Consider the following 24,256-nt stretch of genomic DNA (forward strand, 5'->3'; position numbering starts at 1 on the left):
CGGCGTGATTGGACGCCTTTCAGAGCGAGTAAACAGAAAATCCTCAGACAGAATCAACAAAAGGCCGTCTGAACGCATGAAGTCATCCTTACTTTAAGGAGACTTTGTGAAGAAACGTAGAAATAAAAGGAAACGATTAGAGAACGACACAAAACTAAAACCTGATGATAAAAGCTTCAAGCTATTAAACAGTCCAGCAGCATTCACCGCTTCATCACCTCCAACAGGTTACAGCAGAGAAACTGAAAACACGTCCAGTTTTCATTTCAGAAAATGTTTCAGCTTCTTCCTCCTTCTCAACAAACAGGAACCATTAGAGAACATTTCATTCACGTGAGACAGATGAGTGTTGAGCAATAATTTAAATGTTTTAACAAGTGGATCTGTAGCGAACACGGCCCGGGTCAGGAAATGAACCTCCAGTGGGCCGAGAGAAGCCGCTAACTGTTAGCGGCTGTTGCTTGTGCGGCAGATTTACAGGCGTACCAGAAACATGCAAACACAAAAGGTTCCGGCTCAGAACTTCTGTAAAACTGTAATTAGTTCATCCTGGCCCTAGTTTTCAGATTTCAGGATCGTTTGTTTCTTTGAGAACGTTTCTAAACCAGGACCTTCCATAAGTCCTGGACCCATCACCGGGTTTCACAAACACGCAGCTGCTGCTCAATCAGCAGCCTGTTGTTCCCTGAAGAACCACATTATGGTTCATCCAGGCTCTTTGTGAAAACGAGTCACTAAGTTTCCCTAAAATGTTGTTCTGAAAGGTCGGCTGGCTGATGCTGACCTTTACCTGACCTGTGTGAGATCTTCATCCGTGTCTCTGCTAGCTTACAGAACGGAGTCACTGTGGTGAAAAGTCAGACGTGTTCTGCATCATTCATGATCCTTCAGCCGAACCCTGATCTCCACCACCCGTCTGTTGGGATCCTGTTCTTTAAAACGATGCTTAAACCTGCTGCAGACTTAGATTGGATTAGATTAGACGCGTGGTCCATTAACGATGCAGCGCCCAGAACCGTTATCTCGGATCAGACACGTCAGAGAGCTTCGCCTCCTAATGCAGGAGTCTTGTTCTCCGCAGGGAGCGCCGGCGGTGACGTCAGCGGACGGAGACGCAGCTCTGAGGCTCCATGAAATCAAAGCTCAGCCTGTTTCTCTGCTCGGAGATCCAGGATGGGAACCTCCAGTTCTACTGGATCTTCTGGTTCTGCTGGGGTTTACTGGTCTGCACAATGAGAAAGAGAAACATGAGGACTGCTGTGACACCTCCTCAGATGAATGTTTAAGGGTTGGATTCATGGTTCATACAGCAGAGCAGTTTATCAGCAGCATAAATCCTGGGATTAGTTATAAATCTAGACGGATCCAACAAGCGAATCCCATCCAACCCGAACAAAAGCTTTCAAAGCAGAAGAATGGATCCATTTTTGTGAATGTTTGTTCCATTATTTGCAGTTTTTTCCACAAATGTTGTTTCATAAATCAAAGCTTGAACAGTTGCTGTTGATTTCTGACCATCATCAGATCTTCTAACCACAGATTCATAAACCTGCTCATACATGCAAAGGCACAGCTGATCTTGAATATGTTAATATATGAATTAGACATGAATAATGAGGCTCTGAAGGTCACTTCTCCCAGTTGGTCTCGTGGCTCATCTTCATGATGCTCAGATGTTTTTACGCCCTGGGGGACGAGGGGTCACTTATTTACAGCCTGGCGCCGCATGTGGACGGATCTTTAAGCATCAACATGTCTGAATTAAAGGAGGAAGTTTAACTACAATCGGCTGTTTGAGTATAAACACCTAAAAAGTTTGACATTTAATGGCGTAAAGGAGTCGGTCCCAGCAGAGCGAGGAGTTTTCCTCTGATCCTCCTCTGATTAATTAGCCTGAAGTCGCAGCTGCGTCCCTCCTCACCGACAGACGGCTTCATGTTTCTGTGGTTTCATCGTCAGTTCGCTCCTCCGTGAGGAACAGCAGAGAAAGACGAGTTTCATTTCACTGGTTTGGTTCTGCATTACAGCTCCACCCGAATCCTTAGAGCTCAAACACTCTGGCTCTAAAGTCTGAGAGGTAAAACAGTCTGGGTTAGGGGCCGGTCACTTTTTATTTATCAATAAATGTACAAACATTTTTATATGAATGCCATAAATAACATTCATGTATTTCCTGAGTTTTAATGCTGGTTGTGATTAAATTTGCTCCGCTGCAGACAGATCTCCTGCGTCTCATCTGCAGGAGGTTCTTGGAGTCAGCCAACACCAGTCTGTCAGCTTGGGGTGTCAGTGATGTGACGAGGACAGAGTGGGACTGTGAGGACATGGAGACGTCCAACAGGTCCAACAGACGAGCTCCGTCTGCAGGAATCAGGTCACTGAATGTTTCCTCTGACAAGCAGGAATTTACTGCAGATTAAAACAACTAAGAAATAATAAACCACTAAATAAACCACAGGTAGCAGGTGAAAGGTCATGAAAGGTCAGTTAGTAAAACACTGAACCAGTAAGACTGTTTGAAGGAGAACACCTCTTCTCTCTAAAAACAAGATGGCTGCCGGACCTGCTTTACAAACCAACAACAACAACAATTTCATTTGTTTGGCCAAAATGAACAGCAAATAGAAAAAGCATATCAGCATATCACTCCAAAGCATGGTGGAGGAGGGATCATGATGTGGGACTTTGTCCTCTAACTGGGAAAAATTTATTCATCTGTCATAAAACCTTTCATGTGGAGTTATGGTGATCACTGGACGTGTTTCACATCGTTTTTTATTCGCATTTTGAAGAACCGCATTAAAAAACGTTGATGGAAACAGAAAAATTAAAAATAATTTCCTCAATTTAACAAAAAACATTTTATGCTCCCTTAAGTTGAGATTTGACTTTTCTGAAAAGGTTGAAGTGTTAAAAGTGAAACACATTTACCAAATGATCTCTGACGCAGCGAACGCTGCCCCTGCTGGCGGGTCAGAGGTCCAACTCTCCGGCTCACAGGGAAAACTTTACTTTTCTAAGACTTGGTCCAGGCCAGGTTTCAACCTCTACTTCCTGTTTACTGCAGCCATGCGCAGCGTCATCTGATGACATCACGCGTTTCATATCCTGACTGATTCGCTCCAAACCAGTAGATGGAAACACGACTAACTTCAAATATTTACTTAAAATCTGCATGACAGTCAGATGGGAACATGGTTACTATGGCAACAAAAACAACCCGAGGTGATGACGTCACGTCGAAATCAAAGGAATTTCCTCTCAGAACCACCAGTCCTCCATCACTGGGATCACTGGGATCACTGGTCTGTTTCTCTCCCAGCTTGTTAAGTTGCTGCATCACAGATAAATCCTCCCTGATGATGATGATGATTGTTGTCCAACATCTAATCGGGCCGTTTTGTTATTTTTTCCCTCCATCTTTCCTTCAGAGCGACGCACTGCTGCGTTTGGCATTTTAGTTTCCATGGCGACTGGAAACCTTTCGGCCCTCCTTCCTCCCGTCATGCAGTCATTTTGGATCTGCTCAGCATGCAGCGAGTGAAAACGGTAATCAGAGGAGGAAGCAGACGTTCAGCAGCTTCTGCCTTTTATTCTGATGAATTCTCCTGAAACTCCTGATGCTGCGTTCTGCCGTTTTATTTCTCTGCTACTTCATAAACATGGAGGACAAAGACTCGGCTACGTTTCTTACTCTGATCTCCTGCAGGATTATTTTCCTTTGATTACCAACAAGAATCCAGATGTAAAGAGATTCTTTAAGATGAAATCTAAAACCCAGAGGATGAAACTCCTCCAACCAACGCCGGCTTCTGAAAACGACTGAAGGCGATGCTGAGAGAAGATTATGTGTAATTTTAAATTTCAGAAACAAGTATTGTATTTACATCCCTTTATTATCTGTAATCAAATCGTCCAAATCCAACAGAACCGAACTTCAAGTGATTTAAAAGCCTTAAAAAAACAAAACAACTAAAATGATGTTTTTACTTCAGTTCATTTCTTTGACAGATAAACATGATCAGAGTCAGAAAAGGTTTTTGACTCGAAAATGTTGCTCATCTTGTCGATATGGTTTTGATTAAATGTGACGGACGCTTGTGTAGCTGAAACTATTTTGATGTTAAAGACGTCACGTTTTTTTAAACTTGTGTTTTCTCTCTGCAGAAAAATATTAAATGAAGCTGTTTATGTTTTAGTTTTTCTGTAAATTTTGAATTTCTCTCAGAGGAAACCTGAACCCAGCAGAACTTTTCTAGCGTTCTCCATCGGTTCCTCCATGTTTCCTGGATCCCAGAGCTGCTCTGAGCTTGTTTTCTGGGTCCAGACGGTCCTGCATCAACAGAACCGTCTCAGCAGCGCCGCGTTTCTGTCCCGGGTCAGGCTGAACGTCCACCGGGACGCGGCGTCGCATCCGGAGCCTTAAACCTGTCAGAAACTGAGTCATTGGACTATTTAAGCTGCAGCTGTCCTGCAGGTCTCCTGCTGCAGGCCGTATTTCACACTGTAAGCTGACTTTATTGCACCTGCAGAACCACGGAGGCTGCAGCAGCGCCTCTCATTATGCCTCAGAGAGGCAACATTTAGTTTTTCTATACGCAGCGACGCCGGATCATTACATGAGCTGTAAACGAGCCGCAGCAGAGAGACGGAGGTCTTAGCAGTGCAGCTCTGGAGGAGCTTGTTAAATTGACTTCCTGTCACCTGGATTGATCGTCTTCGGCTGATCCTGCTGGTCGGATCTCCGGGTCGGAGTGTCTCAGGTCTCAGCGTTTGGAGGATTCAGTGTAGAAGCAGTTTCTGTGTTTAGTCATGGCTTTTTGGCGAATTTAGAAAATTTTTTTGTGACTGAAACTAAATAACATGAAAACACAACATGTCCTGCAACAAGTTACATACAAGTTGCTCCTCTGCAACCCAGACGAGAGACGAGAGGGAAGAGAGGAATGGATGCATCACCGAGGTAAATGAAGATAATGAGGATAAAAAGACAAAAACACATTAGAGTCACATGATTTGGACACTAGAAGCGTCACTGCTGTCTCCTCTTATATTACAGTGTTGAAGCTACAAGCACAGTAAAATAAATCACTGTCAGAAATAACACGGCTGAATAACTTCTCAGACTCAACATCATTACAAAAACCAGAACAGCACAAGCAGCACAATGTTCGGCACATTAATCCCACATCATATTCAAATTAATCTGATTGTTTTTTCTATGATGCTCATCTGTCTTAAAGAAAAGTTTCTACCATTTTTATAATCGCCCTGCACACAGGCTGCATCCACACCAGACATGTTCAGTCCGCAGATAAAAGTTGCAGAACATTTGATCCTTGATAACTGGAGAGCAGGGATCACTGAGGAAAACCCAAACACTGAACTAAACTGGCTGGGTCCAACATCACCAGGTCAGAACCAGATATGGATGCCAAGCCCCGCCCCTGACAAGTGGGCGGAGCCAAGAGACGCTGAGAGGCGTGGCCAAGTGTAGAGTTGAGTGGAAAAAGGTCAAGACAAAACAACTGTTGGCAACTCAACGACTTTCCAGACCCATCCAACAAATCTAGAGACTTCTTTCTGATGTTGGAGAGTTTTATGCCGACTATTCTCTGCTGTGTCCTGAATAAGTAGCTTCCTCTGCACAGAAACGTAAAGATACAAACCTAAATAACACATTTAGTCAGTTTATCAGTAAAAAAGCAGATCTGGAGGTGAATTCTATGTTTCACAGTAATATTTACCCATTTCTGTGGTGCAAATCTAAATAACATCCCAAATATGTGAGACAGAAAAATAATATTTCTCATTTTGAACAGAAAAATAATTCAGATTAAATATGAATATATTTGGTTTCCACACACTGCAGGTAAACGCAGCAGCAGATCACAACACTGGTCTGATGAAGACGTGCTGGTAAACTTTAAATATACGAGTTAATATTTCACACAACTGTAAAAATAAAATACTATCCGTGTTTTCATATTAAAAGTATAATTGCATGTAATTAATCCATCAGTGTTCTTATTTCTGAGATAAATTAGTGTTTTCTGCTCCAACTTGTGCATGTAAATGTCTTTCTGTCTCCTCATGGAGAACTCTGCAGGTTTTACCGCCTATTTAAAGGAGACATTTCAGGACAGTTAGAGATAAACGCTCATTATCTGGCCCACGTTTTGGCAGCTTGAAGCCTCAGAGGGACAGTCAGCGTGACGCCACCGGCAGCTTCTGCTGCTTTCCTCCGTCTAGGAAAACGCTTCCACAGCTATCGATGCGACATGCTGAGCTGGTCCGAGTCCTCCAGGGACAAACCCGCGTCCAACCGGAGACGGGAAGACAGAGATGCTACTTTCAGAATGACAGAACAATCAGCTCTGACTGTTGATGGAAAAAGGCAGAAAAATGCAGAAATGTCTCCAGTTTTTGGTGAATAGCAACTAAAAAACATACAATAGGTCTGCAGTTATTTTCAATACTAAATCACATGTATGTCTGAAAACAGAGCAACAGAAAACATACAGCTATTTTATTACCTTAAAGTTTTCTTCCTTTTGTACCCATTTGTTTCAAACTGGTGATGAATTTCATTAAATCTAATATTTTCTTAAGATCTTGTGTAACTCCACTGATGGTGGTGGATCCACATCTGGACAGTTGGTTCTTATGAATATGAGACATTGTGAGTCGCTTGAAGATAAAGTTACAGAACAGCTGCAACTGTCATTCATCATTATAATGGTGAATGTTATCCATCATCATAGTTTTGGCTGTCAGTCATTGGACTCGGATAAAACACACTTCCTTCTGCAGATGCAGAGGAAATAATAGAAAATTATTTTAAATGCTTTTTCAACAAAAAAACCACAAAACATCCAGAAAAGGTTGGAACGAAACGACCAAAACTATGATAGAAAGGATGAAGATGTGAAATTAATAATTGAAAGTCATAAAAATTTGTTTTATAACCACCTTTCCATCAGGGTTTGTTAATCCTGTAGGTCCGATGCCATAGGCTGCATTTCCCACAGTCCTGTTCAGTCCGCTTTAACCCAACTCCAGCCTGTTTGCCTAGAAAGTCCGGTTCGTTTGGGGAGGTGTGAAAGCGTAATCGAACTTTGGGTCTCATACAAACCTCAATCTGGGTTCAGTTGAAACGGACTCTGGTTCAGTTCGAATGCACATGTGAACACCAAGCGGACCAGAAACCGCTCCAAAAGCAGGAAGTGGACTACAGCACAGGGCATTCTGGGTAAATACAACCAAAACAAACACGTTAGCCTAGCACTAGAGGACGAAATGAGTCGTGTTTTTTTTTTTTTTTGCCAAGACAAAAGAGAAATTCTCCAACCACTAAAATCTGATGCCACTCCATTTTTGTTTCCATTTCATAAAGAAGGAAGTCGTGCTCAGTGTCTTCTTCAGAACCGTTTCTACTCAAATGGTCCAGAAGTTGGAGCCATTTACCTTTTAGGCTCCCAGTGGGGAAACTGACATTTCAGTACAGACTGTTCAAAGAACAAGAGACATCAGACATAAGACGGGTGTCTACATAGGTACACAGGCGTCGAAGGCTGCGGCCGTCATGGGAGGCGCTGCCCAATTGCTGGATTTATGCAAAATTTGCAGAGAAAAAAAAATAGCTCAGTTATTTTAAATCCTTATTATGTTTAGAAAATACAGATTGCATTTACTTTCTTTAATTCTTCCACATCTTTCTCCCTCCTGTGTGATCACACTTTTAGTCGTCCGTTGGTTAAAAATCCACTTTTCCTCTTCAGGAAAGTGAGCGGGCAGATAAAGGAGCTCAATGTCTGGATCAAACTGCTAACTTCCAGAACCAGCAGCTTTGGCTCGGGAACCGCCCGAGGTCCGGTGCTAATTAATCCGGAGATCCTTCTGCTGGCTCAGAGTCCGCGTCTCCTCGCCAGAAGTCCTGCCCTCCTCCAAATCTGCTCCTCCTTTTCTCCTCTAGCAGTTAAAATCAGAAGTGCAGGTTTCACAGGGTGACTTTGAGACACTTTATTACATCTCATTACCTACTTTTATTCAAACTCTGATTTAATCTGGCTTTAACTTTATTCAACTGGAATCAGAGCAATAATGCTTCTTTATACCCTAAAATCCTCTTTAATATGTAAAGCAGTGAAACGGTTTTCACAGGATGATCAAAGTCTGGCTGGGAGCCATTTCAACGGGAGGATCCTCGTCCTGAGGGCCCATCAGTGCTCTGACATGAACAGAGACTTTCTGAGCTACGTTTCATTAACCAAGGTTGTTAGTTTCCAACTGGACTCAGCAGGACTTCAGCGCAGTGCAGAGAAAAGCTGGAAGGTTTTCAGGGTCAAAGATCAACTTGAAAGGCTGCCACTGACCTCTGCGGGTCATAGCGGGACAACTTTCTGCTTTTTTATTTATTTATTTAGGAGCAGATGTCTAGGGTGTTGTATTCTGTCTACTTCTTTCTCTCTTTTACTTTCATTTCCTTCTTTCTCTTTAAACCTTCTCACCACCTCTCTTTGTGTCCACTACGTTTGAAATAAACCCAAAGCCATTTCTGATAGTTTTACATGTATATCAAGTGAAAGTCGCATCGCTCCGCTTGTGAAAGCTGTTGTGCCTCACATTGACACTCGGACAACAATTCTGATTTCCACACCGTCTCATTTACAATCAGTTACTAAGTCGGCTTTCTATCACCTGAAGAACATTTCCAGGATTAAAGCACTAAAGTCTCAGCAAGATCTAGATCATCCATGCATTTATCTTTAGTCGCATTAATTACTGCAAGTGTCTTTACAAATCTGCCTAAAAATATCAATCAGACATCTGCAGGTGATCCAAAACGCTGCTGCTGGCGTTCTGACTAAAACCTGGAAGCTGGATCACATCACCCAGGTCTACAGTCCTTACACTGAGAGAAGAAACTTTAAAATACTGTTGGTGGTTTATAAACCACTGAATGGCTTTGCAACAAACTACATAAAAGATCTGCTGGAGTTGTATGAATCTTCCAGACCTCCCTGGTCTTTTGGTTCTGGTCTGCTATGCATCCCCAGAACCAGAACCAAACATGGAGAAGCAGCATTCAGCTTCTGTATACTACATACAAGATAAATGGAAAATAGCCAAAACACTGAGTTCCTTTAAATCCTGGCTAAAACCCCACCTGGTTAGAGCTGCTTGTGATTAATAAGACCTGGAACATTGATTATCCTTTGATGTGTATTCATGATTGGCAGTTGACCAAACATGATGTCTGTTATTTTCACAACTATTGACTATATGTTGTGTTTGTAATTTTTTGGTTTTCATGATGTAAAACATGTTATTCAAGTGAATAAATCCAGAGAGAAAGAACAGCAGACATTTATTTTTCTGATCTACATCCAAAGTATTTAATAGAAAACAGCATCAGGTCTAAGTTGTTTGTTTGAGTTTCTTGAAAAAAGCCAGAGAGAAAAAACAGCAGACATTCAGATTTAGAACAGCAGAGAAGTTTAGATTTTCATCCATCCATTTTCTAACACCCTTGTCCCCAGTGGGGTCGGGAGGTGCTGGTGCCTATCCAGCTAACGTTCTGGGCGCGAGGCGGGGTCACCCTGGACAGGTCACCAGTCTGTCACAGGGTAACAGTCATGGTTTTGGACTGTGGCAGGAAGCCGGAGTACCAGGAGAGAACCCACGCTTGCACAGGGAGAACATGCAAACTCCGTGCAGAAAGACCCCGGGCCGGGAATCGTACCCAGGACCTTCTTGCTGCAAGGCTACTGTGCAGCCCATGGAGAAATATTTCAGGGTTATATAAAAATTAAAGAAAAGAAAATCAGCCATGATATACTTTATGACTCCTGGAACACAGACAATGACATTTAAACCAGAAAAATAAAGAATAGCAGAGCAGAGAAGAACAATGAACCCTGACCAACAATCAGAGAGAAAATCTATGTGGGTTTACAGAACTCTACAGTGTCTCCAGTCCAGCGAAACCAAACTCCAGCGTGTAGCGGCTCAGTGAATCTGGTCTGGACTCTGTGGATCAGAGTCATGGATTCAGAGACGCTGTAGAAGGACAGAATACCTGCTCTGTGATCCAGGTACACTCCGACTCTGGAGGAAACTGGACCTGAGACGGAGGTCCAGATGTTGTTGTGACCAAATTGATAACCATCTGAGAAACAATTTACAGCCCAAGATTTGTCATTACCTCCAAATCCACAGTCATTCCCACCTCCTGCTCTGCTGATATTCTTGTATGCGACTGATACAAAAACTCTCCCTCTCCACTCCACCTTCCAGTAACAACGTCCAGTTAAACTCTCTTTACTCAGAACCTGCCAGTAATCAGTGAATCTGTCTGGATGACTTGAATAAGACTGAGGTTGATTCATCGCTGTCACCTTCCTGTTTCCCTCTGACAGAACCAGCTTTGTGTGGCTGCACAGTGGCGCAGTTGGTAGCACTGTTGCCTTGCAGCAAGAAGGTCCTGGGTTCGATTCCCGGCCGGGGTCTTTCTGCATGGAGTTTGCATGTTCTCCCTGTGCATGCGTGGGTTCTCTCCGGGTACTCCGGCTTCCTCCCACAGTCCAAAAACATGACTGCTAGGTTAATTGGTCTATCTAAATTCTCCCTAGGGGTGTGTGTGTGTGTGCATGGTTGTTTGTCCTGTATGTCTTTGTGTTGCCCTGCGACAGACTGGCGACCTGTCCAGGGTGTACCCCGCCTCCCGCCTGGAACGTAGCTGGAGATAGGCACCAGCAACCCTCCCGACCCCATTAGGGACAAGGGTGAACAGAAAATGGATGGATGGATGGATGGATGGAGAACCAGCTTTGTGTGTACTGTGTTTGGATCCATTGTGATTTCACATGAATATTTTAAGAATTCATCTCTGCTCTTTGGTTCTGGTTCTGACAGTAGAACATCCACCTCAGTGACCATCAGTGAGATGTTTGTCCATGAGTCTCTCAGGACGTCCTGTAGTTTCTCTCTGAGCTCTGACACAGCTGCTGTCACGTCCTCAAAGTGTCTCAGAGGACGGATGTTGATGCTGGATGAGTGTGTAGACTCACTGAGTGCTGGCAGTGAGGGGTAGTTGAGGAGAAACTGGTTGTGATCCTCTGTGTGTGAGAGCTGCTCCAGCTCAGCGTCTTTCCTCTTCAGCTCAGTGATCTCCTGCTCCAGCTTCTCCTGAACATCTTTGACTCGACTCACTTCAGTTTCCTGCTGGGATCTGATCTGCTGCTTCACATCAGAGCTTCTTTTCTGGAGGAGACGGATCAGCTCAGTGAAGATCTTCTCACTGTCCTCCACTGTTTTATCAGCAGAGTGATTGATGGCCTCCACCTCCTGTTGAAGCAGCTTCACATCTTTCTCTCTGTCCTGGATTCTCTGCTGGATGTTTCCTCGTCTCTCCTCCAGCTCTCTCTGCCTCTCAGTCCTTTCTGCTGCTGCTGACACTGTGTCATGACCTTTATGTTCATCCAGTAAACAGAAAGCACAGATACACTTCTGATCAGTGCGGCAGAACATCTTCATCAGCTCATCATGCTTAGAGCAGATGTTCTCCTGGAGGTTCTTGGACGGCTCCACCAGCTTGTGTTTCTTTAAAGGAGCCACATCATAATGAGGCTGAAGGTGTTTCTCACAGTAAGAGGCCAGACAGACTAAACAGGACTTGATGGCTTTCAGTTTTCTTCCAGTACAGAAATCACAGGCCACATCTTCAGGTCCAGCATAGCAGTGGTCAGCAGGAGCAGCTTGGAGTCCAGTCTCCTTCAGCTGCTCCACTAAAGCTGCTAGCATGGTGTTTTTCTTTAGTGCAGGCTTCTGTGTGAATGTCTCCCTGCACTGAGGACAGCTGTAGATTCCTTTCTGATCCTCTTTATCCCAGTGGGATTTAATACAGTTCATACAGTAGCTGTGTCCGCAGGGAATCGTCACCGGATCCCTCAGTAGATCCAGGCAGATCGAACAGGAGAAAGTTTCTTGGTCTAGTTGATTCTGCTCCATTTCTGCTCTCAGTCACAGCGACTGTGTGAGTTTCAACTCCTTGGACCAAAAACACGGTTGAGCTCTGATCTACAAACGTGTCAGTGCAGAGAGGCTGCAGCCAATCAGCTTTCACCTTCAGCAGGTGTTGGCTCCTCCCAGCTTCAAGGTGTGTTTGAGCAGGAAGAAGTGGGAGGAATATCAGACTTTGATTCCAGGAAGAAGAGGGCTCAAAATGATAAGGTTTAAAGATTAACCGTCTTCACAAGTTTTCTGTTCAAAACACCAAACTACAAATAACATTAGTGAACAATGGAAGGTCGAGTTCAAACCTTATTAGAAAATTAGAAGATAAAACAGGGACAAGATAATGTAATTGATATGTATTTTTCAAAGACATGAACTAAGGCAAGTAAATATGTCAACTCCAAGAAATGATAAGCTCTCTTATATAATGAGAAGAGAACTTGGTGAATATCCAAAGTCAATCTAATTGGATCTGCACAATAAATCACGAGAATGTTGACTGTTAACTGATTACCTGATCACCAGGATATTCAGCGACTCGGTGTTGATTAATGAAAGGCTGAACCAGTACGGCAGTTAGGAAGTGTTCAAGGAGAAGGCCTTGGTTGAGAAAAAACAGCAGATTAGCAGAAACCCGTCATACCAGCTGATGAGCATGGTGGAGGAGGGCAGGTGATGTGGGATTGTTTTCCTCCTCTCACAGTGATATCGCTCCTGATTGTACCCACAGGTCCTGGGTACCTCTGACTCAATAAGGCTACGTTCACACAGCAGATCCTGATGCTCAGTTCAGATTTTTATTATTTTTGCTGAAATCTGATTTTTTTGTGGTCATTTATACAACTAATAAAATGCCACTGCAATCCGTCTTGGGTATGAATGATTTACAGCCTTAAAGCACCATGAAGAAGAATGCAGACGTCACACAGCAGCGCTCTGTTTACCGAGGAAATAATCGATCCATGGATCGATTTTAAATGTATTCAGTATCAGGAGCTGACAGCATCATCACAACCATTGCTTCATTCAGATTCACTGCATTTGGCCTCTTCTGATACCAAATTATGATGCATGTTGGATAAAATGCAACATGGCTGAGATGCGGAAGTGGCACAAATTCGATTGTGTTTTGGGTGAAAAGATAGAAAATGGGTCATTCAGAACCAGTATTCAGACTGCCATGAAGAAAAGTTGGATTTGGGTCTCATTTGACTGCTTTGTGAACGTTGCAACCAGGATTTCCTCTGAATACCAAAGTATTCCAGAAACCTGACCCAAACTCGGTCACCAACTGGACTGATTCCAACAGCAGCAGATTTACATAAGAAAAAAAAAGGCCTAGTCAAAGTTTGGAGCCAAAATAGAGCTCTCCAGAAACAAACAGTTGACTTCATTGGCGGTTGCCTGTTCTCTCAGTAACGTTTTGTTTTTCAGTTTCTTTCTGATCTTTATTTTAAACTATGATGTTTTTATTCAGATTTTAAAATGTATTGTTTTTCGTTTCCTCCTCTGACTCGAGGAACAGTTGGAGTCTCTACGGACGGTAAATCTGCAGCGTCATGCTGTGTCACTAAATCCCACGTCTACAGATAATCTGAGTGTGAAACAAACTGTTGTTTTCAGAGCTGAGATTTCCAGGATCTACAGTGATCCTCTGGAGCTCTGCAACCTGCTGCAGCAAACGCTGCCGAGTGTTTTAGCTGGGGTTGCCTAGCAACTGGGACTCGGCTGTGTCATCGTGTTGTTGCTGAAGCACAAAACACACTCATTACAGACAAACACACACACATCTTGATCCGAGCCCTCACACCCACCAACCTGCTAAATATAGGCAGGCATTGATGCAGTCAGCAAACCGCTGTCGTCTCAGGGGAAAACATCGGGTCACGGTTCTGTTCAATGCATGAACCCGGTGTCAGTCTTTTACTTCAACAAGGTGCTCTGATCACTTTAAAGACCAAACATTGCAGATTTCAGGCTGAAATGAGGCGATTATGTACAATAACCACTGGAACCGGAACCGAATCACAGTGGTGGTGGGACTGGTGCTGAACCAGCAGGACGTAAGAGAAGAAGACGGCCTTATCAGCCGTTCACAGGCGCTTCAGCTCGGGGAGGAGGAAAAGAAAACTGAAACACTGCCCATAAAAACCTGAGCTGGTTTTTACTTGGTGACTTGGATCTGCAGAGAAAAACTCAGGTTTTCTGCTTACAAAGACGTAAAGCTACAAAAGGAAAAATTTACTGGAGTCAGGACACTTGAGCTCATTCATAGGTGAGTTTTTTTATCCGTGTTGATGACTGATTTACATTTAGAGTACAGAAAACACCTGAGCTCTTCCACTGAGGTGAACTGAGTCTCTGGAAATCCTCCATTACGTCTTACCTGGGCTGTGATTGGCTGGATAATAAACCTCTTGATGCAGGAATCAGGAAGTTAAGGCATCCATCCTTGACTGGCACCAGATTCTCAGATTACATCCAACCTTAGTGTTCCCCAGAGGGGTAATGTTGCTGAGGCTGAGCTCAGCTAAGCCCCAGGCCTCCAGGCTCAAACACCAGGCGCCTACTAACCAGCTCCCCCCTCCGAACGCAGGCCTGGCTCCAGGATGGGGTCTCCGTCTCCCTAATCCTGGCAATCTTGGAAGGAACGTGGTGGCGAGCTGCTTGCCTTACCTTCAGTTTATACTTGGCAGCTTCTAGTGATGTCACTCTGGTGGTAGTAGGCAACTACTGTACCTGCCTGGCATTGACCAGTCCATTTTCAAAAACGGAGAGTTGAAGTGCAACAAAGCAAGCTAAGGTGTGAAGTCTTCTTCATTCACTCCTCAGAGTTCCCCAGATCAAGGATACTCAAACCTCGCAGACAGTCAGGGTGGTGAGTCGACCGAAGAAGCTTATTACCAAACATCAACAAAAAAACACAACTCTGTTGTGAACCACCTTCAAGTGATCCGTAGTCTTCCACCTGTTTGATGTTAGGAACAAAATCTAAAGGAAAACAGATTTTCCTTTCTCTACTGGGTCCATCTTCATTCTCCTCTGGGATCCCAAGTAGCTGTGGAAAAAACTCAAGTCAAACTAATGGGAATCATTTTGGCCGTGACCTTGACCTCAGTGCAGCTACCTGCCACCCCAAATGGTTCCTACTCTTCTTCTGCATGAATATTCCCACTGGGATCGCCTTTCCACAGTCCATGTAAGCGACAGTTGTACTGATGTGAACAATCGGACTTCCAAATGGACTACAGGTCTGAACTGAGCCGTTCACAATGTCAAAACAATTAACAGACTGAACTCATTCTTGGTGAAAGGGCTTTTAAGAAAGGCTGCAAGATTTTATGTATTAATGATAATGATGAACAGCAACTAAACCAAACACAGACAGCAAAGGTGTTCATATGCTACTTCATATTAGAAAACATCTGCTTGTGTCCATCGCTTTGCCTGGAATCACCTTCATGCCAATGCAATCACAAACTAAAGTCATAAGGATTTTTCTGTGCTAGTTAATAAGGTGAAACCAAACTCTGCCAAGCATATTCCAGCTAATCCAAAAAATACAGAAAAAGGATGTAAAAAAGGCTGCCAGCAGTAGATGTGTGTGAGTTGGCGGCTTTGGAAGAGGAAAAACAAAAAAAGTGGGGCGAGAGGCAGAAATAAAAGGCTGGCGGGAGGCGAGAAAGGAACATAGAAGCAGAAATAACCGACAGCTGGTGGCGGGGAGCTGAGAGCATGGCAACAAGAGGCTGATAAAAGAGCAGAGAGTCGACCGCATCCCTGAGAAAATAGTTCAAACACCGGTCCTGAAGAACAGCAACAAAAGAGAAGTAGGTCTCACAGACACAATGCTACCTCACCCTTATATTTATCTAGTATATATGGATGAAAGCAGAGGAGCACTCTGCACATGGACTTTACCTTCATATAAAACCAGAGCAGAGGCTGATTGGCAGGCGGCAGCAGCAGCTGGGTGGACAACCGATGGAGCGTTTGAGGAGGACAAACACAGACAGAGATGTGAAGCCTGTGATCAATAATTCAGAAACCAGGGACGGCTGGAAAATGTCAGCCGGCTCTGCGTCTTCACACCACTATGAACACACAGTCTGCAGGTCTGTCAGGTTGAAAGGAAGGAGGCCTCTCTTCTCTGTCCTGGAGCAAACCTCCAGCACCTGGAGAAGGTCAAGCTGGATTTCATTAGCGCTCTGTAAGGGGGCTGCAGTTGTGGGTTTGATTCCAGTTTCCCTCCTGGAACATATCAATGTGCCTTTTGGTGCAGCAGCTGAAGCCAAATTACCCACCAATCTGCATACTGATGCATGAAAGAGTGCTAATTTCTGAGTGCCAGTCCAGCTACCATTCAGTGGGACTAAAAAGGACTGGACAACTAATGACAATCATCAAATTGTGTGAGAACAGATCAGGATTTTATAAATGCAACTGCTCCAAAATGTTAAAAAGCTCCATTATAAATGTTGTGGAGCTTATCCCATGATAGACATAAAAATTAGGACTGCATTGTATGGAAAAATGTGCGAGGTAAATAATGTTGCTGTGATCTTTAGCATTTTGACAATTTCATTTGTGCTAATGTGATATTTTGCTGCCATGAGACTTTGACTGGCCAATATGTCATTATGTAATCAGTAACACATCACTTAGTAACAGGTAACATGAATAAAAGGAAGTGTTAACTACTGGAAATATTACATTTGCTTTAGGCCAGTTCAGAAAATCTTAGGAAGGCCAGGAGGATAAGAAACTACAACAAAAAACACATCATATCAGAAATATGTTATATTCAAAAGACACAAAAGAAACGTGTGCACCTTGTTTACCCAAAATAAAAGTTTGATCCTGGTCTTTAGTTGTCTTGTGATATGCCAGTTTGTAAATGTAAGGTTGGTAGATTCCCTCCCAGTGATCTGTGAATGCAGCTTGTCCTACCACACTGTGGGTTCTGTCACTATAGGTTCTGTTCAAATGGCCAACGGGTCGCCATCCATGAATGGAGCATCTACAGTCTGGATCCAGTCTCACTTCTCAGATCTTGATAATATAACAAACTGACCTATGGATAAGGTCAGAACTATATTACACTCATGCTTTATGAAAAACCGTAACAATTAACTGCCATGAAATAAAACTGAAACGTCACATTACTCATATTTCACTTATACTTCTGTTGTACAATTTATTTATTCGAATTAAATTGGACCAAAATGAATTAGTATCATTCAGTTAATACTGAAAAACAGCTAAAGGTAATAAAACACAATACATGACTACTAATATAAAAAAAAAGAACAATGCAAAAATAAATTTAGCCACATAGTCTGAGTAATTATAGATTTTCCCCATTCTATTTTGCTCTGTAACTCAGAGTCCACATGCTAACTGTTTTAGCATAGCTCAATGGAGTTTACAATAGTCCAAACTAGCATAGCAGCTAACGGGGTCGAGAGGTTGACGTGAAGTCGCCAATATGATTCTTCATTAGGTCAGGAAACTGTCTGTTACATCAAATACAGAGACTCCTCACACGGTTTACCTCACGCTTTCAGTATTAATATCATAATATCAAAGCATACAAGCTACTTTCATGAACTTACGAGGTTAGCTAGCTTCTCCCATCACAGCAACGCTGCTGCTAACTAGCATAGCGCAGGCGAAACGCAAACTGGGGGCGGGACAACCACTGTGATTGGCTGAGGTTCTTCTTCTTTATTTTAATGGCGGTTCGCAAGCAACACTTGCATGTGCATTACCGCCATCTACTGGAATAAAATGTGGATCGGGAGGCTAAAAATACATAAAACTAAACAAAAAATAAACAAATACTAAACAAAAGAAAACCATATTGTGATTGGCTGAGGTTACCTGAAACTACTTAATCTATTTGTTGTTAAATTCTGTAAGATGCAGAATCATATATTTTCATACTGAGTAAAACAATAGCTTTTATCACACACTTATAAGATGAATGGACTTTTCAATATTTACATTTACCGTAGCTTTATTTCATTATATAAAACAGTTTATAATGTCCTTTTTTTGTCAACATTAAACAAAATGAAAAATGTTTGTTTTTACAAACAGACAACCCATCCTGCAGCGGTCTGGTGCAGCGGTCTGGTGTTCGGGTGTGGTCCTGTTTTTATTTACTGCCTAATGCTGTTCTGCTGGGTCCATTATGTGGCTAAGAAAAACATCTGCACGTTCCAGAGCCCAAATGTTTTCCAGATCTAATTAGGCCTTAAATAATCCCTTTAAGGCAGGAGGAGTTATCTGCCTGATCTTTTTCAGAGCTGCTCATCCATCATCCAGTAAGTTAGTGACCATCAGGATCCATCAGGAGGAGGAAGGAGAATCAGCCTCACTGATGGCTTTGCTTTTAATTAAGCCTCTCACTTTAAAAAAGAAACTTTATTTGAATAAAAATGAAAATGTTTGATATCTTTCAAGTTTCTGAATATATTTAAGATATCTCCTGGGTTGAATTAAAGGTAAAACTACCTACATTTCTAAACAAACAGCAACACATAATACTACTATGGAAGAGACTTTATTTCTGTTTGAAATGGCTGACGGATCGCTTGAACTGCCAAATATTCATTCAGTGTCTTCAGGTTGCAGAGAGAATGAGTCCTGAAGGTTCCTCTGTCCCAAATCTCCCAGCCTCAGTAACACCAGCTGCTGTTCATAAATTAACACGCTGCTGTTTGGAAATCCACAGTTTGTTTTGTTCAGCTGAGCTCCACCATCTCAGAAACTCAGAACCAGAAAGACGGTCAAAGTTTACAGGAGGAAACCTTCATGGAGACGAAATGACGCATCTTTATAGCGCCACCTCTGGCTCACCACTGGAATCACTTTGGTACAAATAACTGTTCAGATAATAATTTCACAGAAACAACTGGCTGACATGGTTCTGCAGATCTGATACCAAAGGAAGAATCAGACATAATAAACGACTGTTGAAAGTTTCTGTCGCCTTCAGGAGAAGAAAAGCCGCATCAGCATCCCTCTGAACGTCTCGGACTCGGACTCCAGCCGTGTCCTCTCCCGTCCTTCAGGCACCACACACGGATCTGAATCCCTGCCAGTGATTTGGTTTCAGTTTGAGGGGGATGTTAGCAGATGTACCGTCCCTGGATCTGCTGATCCACTTATTATCGGCGCTACGACATCAGCCTCCTCCTGAGCCGACCAACGGATCCGGACCGGATTCCTCTTTGTTATTCAGATTAGAAACTCTGACTCTTTCGAAGTTAAATTAAAGGACCTTTAGCAACATGAACGATTACTTTAAATTCAAAGTTGTACTGATATAAAAGACATTTAAAGTTAAAAGCACTTTGAACTCAGCTGATTCTCTTTTGCAAACTGATAAGTAATGAGAGTAATTAGGGGATTTACTGGCAGCCTTAATAAACTCCTGATGTTTAAACTGACGTCAGTCAAAGTGTAATGAGGCACAGAGTCAGAGCCTCAGACGTAGTAGAACATTAAAATGTTAAAATGTTTTAAATCACAATTTATAATGAGAACCGATTTACAGAAACACCTGAATGCACCGGCATGGATTTTACACCAAGAAGCTCAAACTTTAAACTGAGACCAATGACGATTATTTAAGGTTCCTGTTGCATAAAAATTCATCTTAATGGTAATTTTCTACACGTATAATGAGATGTCTAACAGAAATGTGTTTCCTGAGATCCAGGAAATGTCCAGTGTCCTGTTGTTAAACTCATCAGTACTCCACATTTCTTCCATTTGTGTTTTAGACAGAAATGGGTATTTTAACAGAAAATAACCCTAAACAGAGCAGAAGTCTGGAGTCCGTCACAAAGTCCTGATCTCAGTTCCAGAGGGCTGGACAGGTGTGTGAGTCCGGTGGCCTAAACCCGACCCAGTTCCACCAGTTGTGTCAGAGAAATGGGCCAGAAGCAAACCACTATCAGAACGCTGAGGAGGGAAATCCAAAACGTTTCACCGAGTCAGAAAAAAGGGAAATTCTACCAAACAGGAAACTTTCACAGACAGATTGTTTGGTCCTAACAGGCCGACAGTTAATTTGTTCTAATTTCAATAAATGTTTGGATTCATTGATCTCAGTTTCAACTCAATACCAGCGTCAGTAACTTATTTATGGAGAAATCCTCAACATGTTTGGTTCTTATAATTCCTGCGGTTTATATAAAGAGGTAAAATCGTGGATTCTCCATCGTTTCTCGCTGAGAAAATGTCGGTTAGAGTCGGATCAATGCTGCATCAGTTCCTGTCTTACTTCTTCGCTCCAACAAAAAAGAGAAGCTGATTCTGTTGACTCAAATATTTCCAAAGCCTCAGTGAAAAGCAGGATGAGCCTCCAGAAACAGAAAGAGCCTCATTCTGTCGGATCTTTGGCCAAAAACTGAAGTAAACTCAAACAGTCGATCACCGGAGGCCCAGCCTTCGACATGCAGGGAACAAGCAGAGCCGTAAAGAGAAGCTTTCTGAGCCCCGGGCGGATTGGAAGTGATGCTCCATTATAACAGGAGGTCCGGGGCGCGGTGGAGGACGGGCAGAACTAATGGTTCCTGGTGCAAAACCCTGCATCAATAAATGATGAGCAGAGTTCACACTGGAGCTAAGTGCTCTGTCAGCTGCAGGAGGGTCAGCTGCAGCAGAGATCTGCAATCTGATGCTGCAGTCGCAAACACTCACAGAGCCGGAACCAAGACTTGGGTCCAGATCAGAGGCAACAGAGACGTAGTAGAACATTAATCTTTAACATTCAGGGACTTTATGAGTATGAAAGGCTGGTGCAGCATGAAGACAACTGGAGCTTTTTACCCAGAAGAGTCTAAAACAACGACGGGATCCTGAAACTCATGCAGGAGATATTTACTTATGTTTACTTCAGAACCACTGAATTAAACCCGCAGTGGTTCTGATGGGTTGGGTTAGCATAGGTTAGCACGCTAATGGATGAGATCAATGACATAAGCCTTATGTCATAAGGCTTCAAACGGTGAGCTGGACTTTATTCTGAATTCCCACGTTGTTTGACAGAAACGCTTACGCTGCCCGTGGTTATGATTTTATCCTCGATTGCCATAAATCATCAGAAAATCAAAACTTTTATCTTTCCAATTACATATAACATAGATATGTGATTAGACAGAATGTCACAAACAAAATGCAAAACATTATGTCCAGAGGCAGGACATAAGGTCCGACCCAACACGGGTCCAACGTCCAGAACTCGCAGAAAATCACTCAAATTAATACAATTTTAATAAATCTCTAAGAGTAGAATAATAATAATAATTATTATTAATAATAATAATAATAATAATAATAATAATAATCCAGGAACATTGGCATCTTTTTGCACCTTTGCAGATTTAGTTTAGTTTGCATTTTTACTTTAATTCATTATTTTGTCTTCAAATAATCCAGTGTGATCGTACCGACTCGCTGGTAAAAGCAGCTCTGGACTGTTCAGACTGGTGTTCCGGTCCAGAACCAGGACCAGAACCAGAACCAGGACCAGGACCAGGACCAGAACCAGGACCAGAACCAGAACCAGAACCAGACTAATGTTGGGTAGTTAGATGATCTGGAATGAAATAAAGCAGCTGCTGCTGTGAGGTCATAAATCTGTCACATTTCTTTAACCAGACGTTTCCTAGGAGATGCTAAACAATCTGAGCTCACCGTTTATTTCAAACTTAAAGAATAAAAATGTTTCTATGGAGACAAATGAGATAAATTATAGGAGAACCAGACCAGCAGGAAGTTGCTCTAAAAAGAAAACGCTACAGATTGGAGTTTAATCACCTTTACAGATTAAAAATCAGACTTTAGCTAAAATACATCAACATTCTGAGATGATCCAAATGAAGAGTAAAGTTCTGATGGTTCTACAAAGAAACCCAAAGTCAGAAAACCAAAAACTGGGATGGAGATGGATGGAAGGTTGGAATCCATCCATCATGGCTGGTTGGATGGTTGGATGGTTGGTTGGATGGATGGTTGGTTGGTTGGATGGATGGATGAATGGATGGTTGGATGGATGGATGGTTGGATGGATGGATGGTTGGTTGGATGGTTGGATGGATGGAAATGACTACTTGTCCATCTTTACAGGTTTTTGGTGAGATTATTTTGTCGTTTTCGTCCCTGTCTGGTTCCATGAAGCATTAGTTAATGCAAACATTTAAAGTGAAGCTTTAAAGCAGAAGGTGTCCAAAGAGTGCCTGAATATAAATATTTATCAAAACATAAAACACAAATTCAGCCCATTAAACACTGAGATAACAGGAACAGAGACGAAGCTTTGATTCTGTTTTTGTTCTGTCAGGATTAAAAGGTTTGTTGGTTTTAACAGCAGCAGAAACACACACACACACACACACACACACACGCACACACACACACACACACACACACACACACACCCCAACAGAACAGGGAAATTACTCCACTAATGTGCGCCAACAAGCTGAGCTGCAGGAGAAAACAGCTGCACCAGATAATTAAGTGTAAATTCATTGTTACCACACAGACTGTATCTGAAGCTCCCACACAAACAACCACCAGCAGCTTCCTTCCTTCCTCTCCTCTTTCCTTCCTTCCTTCCTCTCCTCCTTCCTTCCTTCTTTCCCTCCTTCCTTGAAGGGTGACGCTGCGTTCTGATTGGACCAAACTGACGTCCACATGCGGCCATCGTAAGACGGTTTCCGCTTCAGTCTGCAGAGACTCAGACGTTCAAACAGCAGTGATCTCATCCAGACTGACTCTAATGAGGTAATCAGTTGGATTTTTACTGCCGGGCCGTTCGACCCGAACAGAACCGCTGCTGTCTCAGAACCAAACGAACACAAATCAGGTTAATGTCCAACATGACACCATAACAGGAGCAAAACCTAAAGCTTTGATCTCAGACTGACCATAAAACCTTCATTCTGGTCCAAACCCGAGACGGAAAATAAAACAGTTAGAGAAACTTATTAACAATAAATATGGTCGTCTCACTACTTCAATAAATCCGGATCCGTCTGTCCGAGTTGGTTCTGGTGTTTTAAAAGCCAACAGCTGATAAGTGGTGAGGATGTAAAGAGTGACTGAACACTTCCACAGAGCTGCAGCTGTCCGACGCACCAATCAGAAAGGCAGATTAATAATCAGGAAGGCAGATTAATAATCAGAAAGGCAGATTAATAATCAGGAAGGCAGATCAATAATCACGAAGGCAGATCAATAATCAGGAAGGCAGATTAATAATCAGGAAGGCAGATCAATAATCAGCTGGGTGTTTCTATGTTTCCTGGGATCAGATTTAAACTCTGGCATCAGGAACAGGAAGTGCTCCTGGTTGAGTTTCCTGAGTTTTTCCTCTAAAATTCATAAAGGATATTAACTCAAAATGTTCTCCATGTGATTCTCAGCCTGAACTTTTCTCTGGTTCACATTTTCTGGCTTTGCATTCACACTAAAAACATGTTAGTTTACAATTGATATATTTATAAAGATTTTGTTTTACGTTGGGATAATATTGTTCTTGGTTTTCACAATTATTCAAGAAAATAATTTTGAAAAAATTATTTTACTGCAAAGTTTTTTTATTCACAAAAGTAAATTCAATAGAAAAAAATCTTGCTTTGTGACTTTTAAAGTTAAGTCATTTAAAAACAGACAAAATGGCAGAAATAAAAGAAAACTAAAAAACATTTCATGAATTATTGAATAAACTACAGGAATTATTTCCTCCATGTTGCCGAGAGACGCAGCGAAAAATCACCAGATTCAGTTGTGACTGAAATTACAGACGGCAAAGATTCGGCTCTCCCTGGTTGCCCCACTGCACCCTACACACACACACACACCCACACACACACACACACACACACACACACACACCCACGCCCACACACACACACACACACCCACCCACCAACACACACACACACACACCCACGCCCACCCACACACACACACCCACACACACCCCCCCACACACACACACACAGGCTCAGAGCCATGCAGAGGTTTGGGTGTAGCAGCTGCAGTGGGACTGTGGGACTGGAGGGAGGGGGGTTTCCCTTTACTGGTGTGGATCTGGTTTCTCCTCCCAGTAAGAGCATCCTCCTCTGGGTCCGGCTGCTCCACCTGCACCATCGATCTGGATCACAAGCTGCAAAGTTCAGGGTTGCCCCAAAACCAAATCATCTTTAAGATGCAA

At 42.7% G+C, this 24,256-nt stretch overlaps 2 protein-coding genes across 4 annotated transcripts in view; both read right to left on the reverse strand.

Moving 5' to 3' along the window:
- Positions 1–24,256, reverse strand: part of kcnq3 (potassium voltage-gated channel, KQT-like subfamily, member 3) — a 59,078-nt gene that overhangs the window by 25,215 nt on the left and 9,607 nt on the right. The window lies entirely within an intron of this gene.
- Positions 9,755–12,079, reverse strand: LOC116720959 (tripartite motif-containing protein 16-like). Its single transcript, XM_032564484.1, has 2 exons — positions 10,828–12,079; positions 9,755–10,427 (listed from the first exon to the last, which is right to left on the reverse strand). Exons 1-2 carry the CDS (start codon positions 12,010–12,012, stop codon positions 9,945–9,947), a joined length of 1,668 nt encoding a protein of 555 aa, XP_032420375.1. The 5' UTR covers positions 12,013–12,079; the 3' UTR covers positions 9,755–9,944.

The sequence above is a fragment of the Xiphophorus hellerii genome, chromosome 6 (assembly GCF_003331165.1).
Source record: "Xiphophorus hellerii strain 12219 chromosome 6, Xiphophorus_hellerii-4.1, whole genome shotgun sequence".
Classification (NCBI taxonomy): domain Eukaryota; kingdom Metazoa; phylum Chordata; class Actinopteri; order Cyprinodontiformes; family Poeciliidae; genus Xiphophorus; species Xiphophorus hellerii.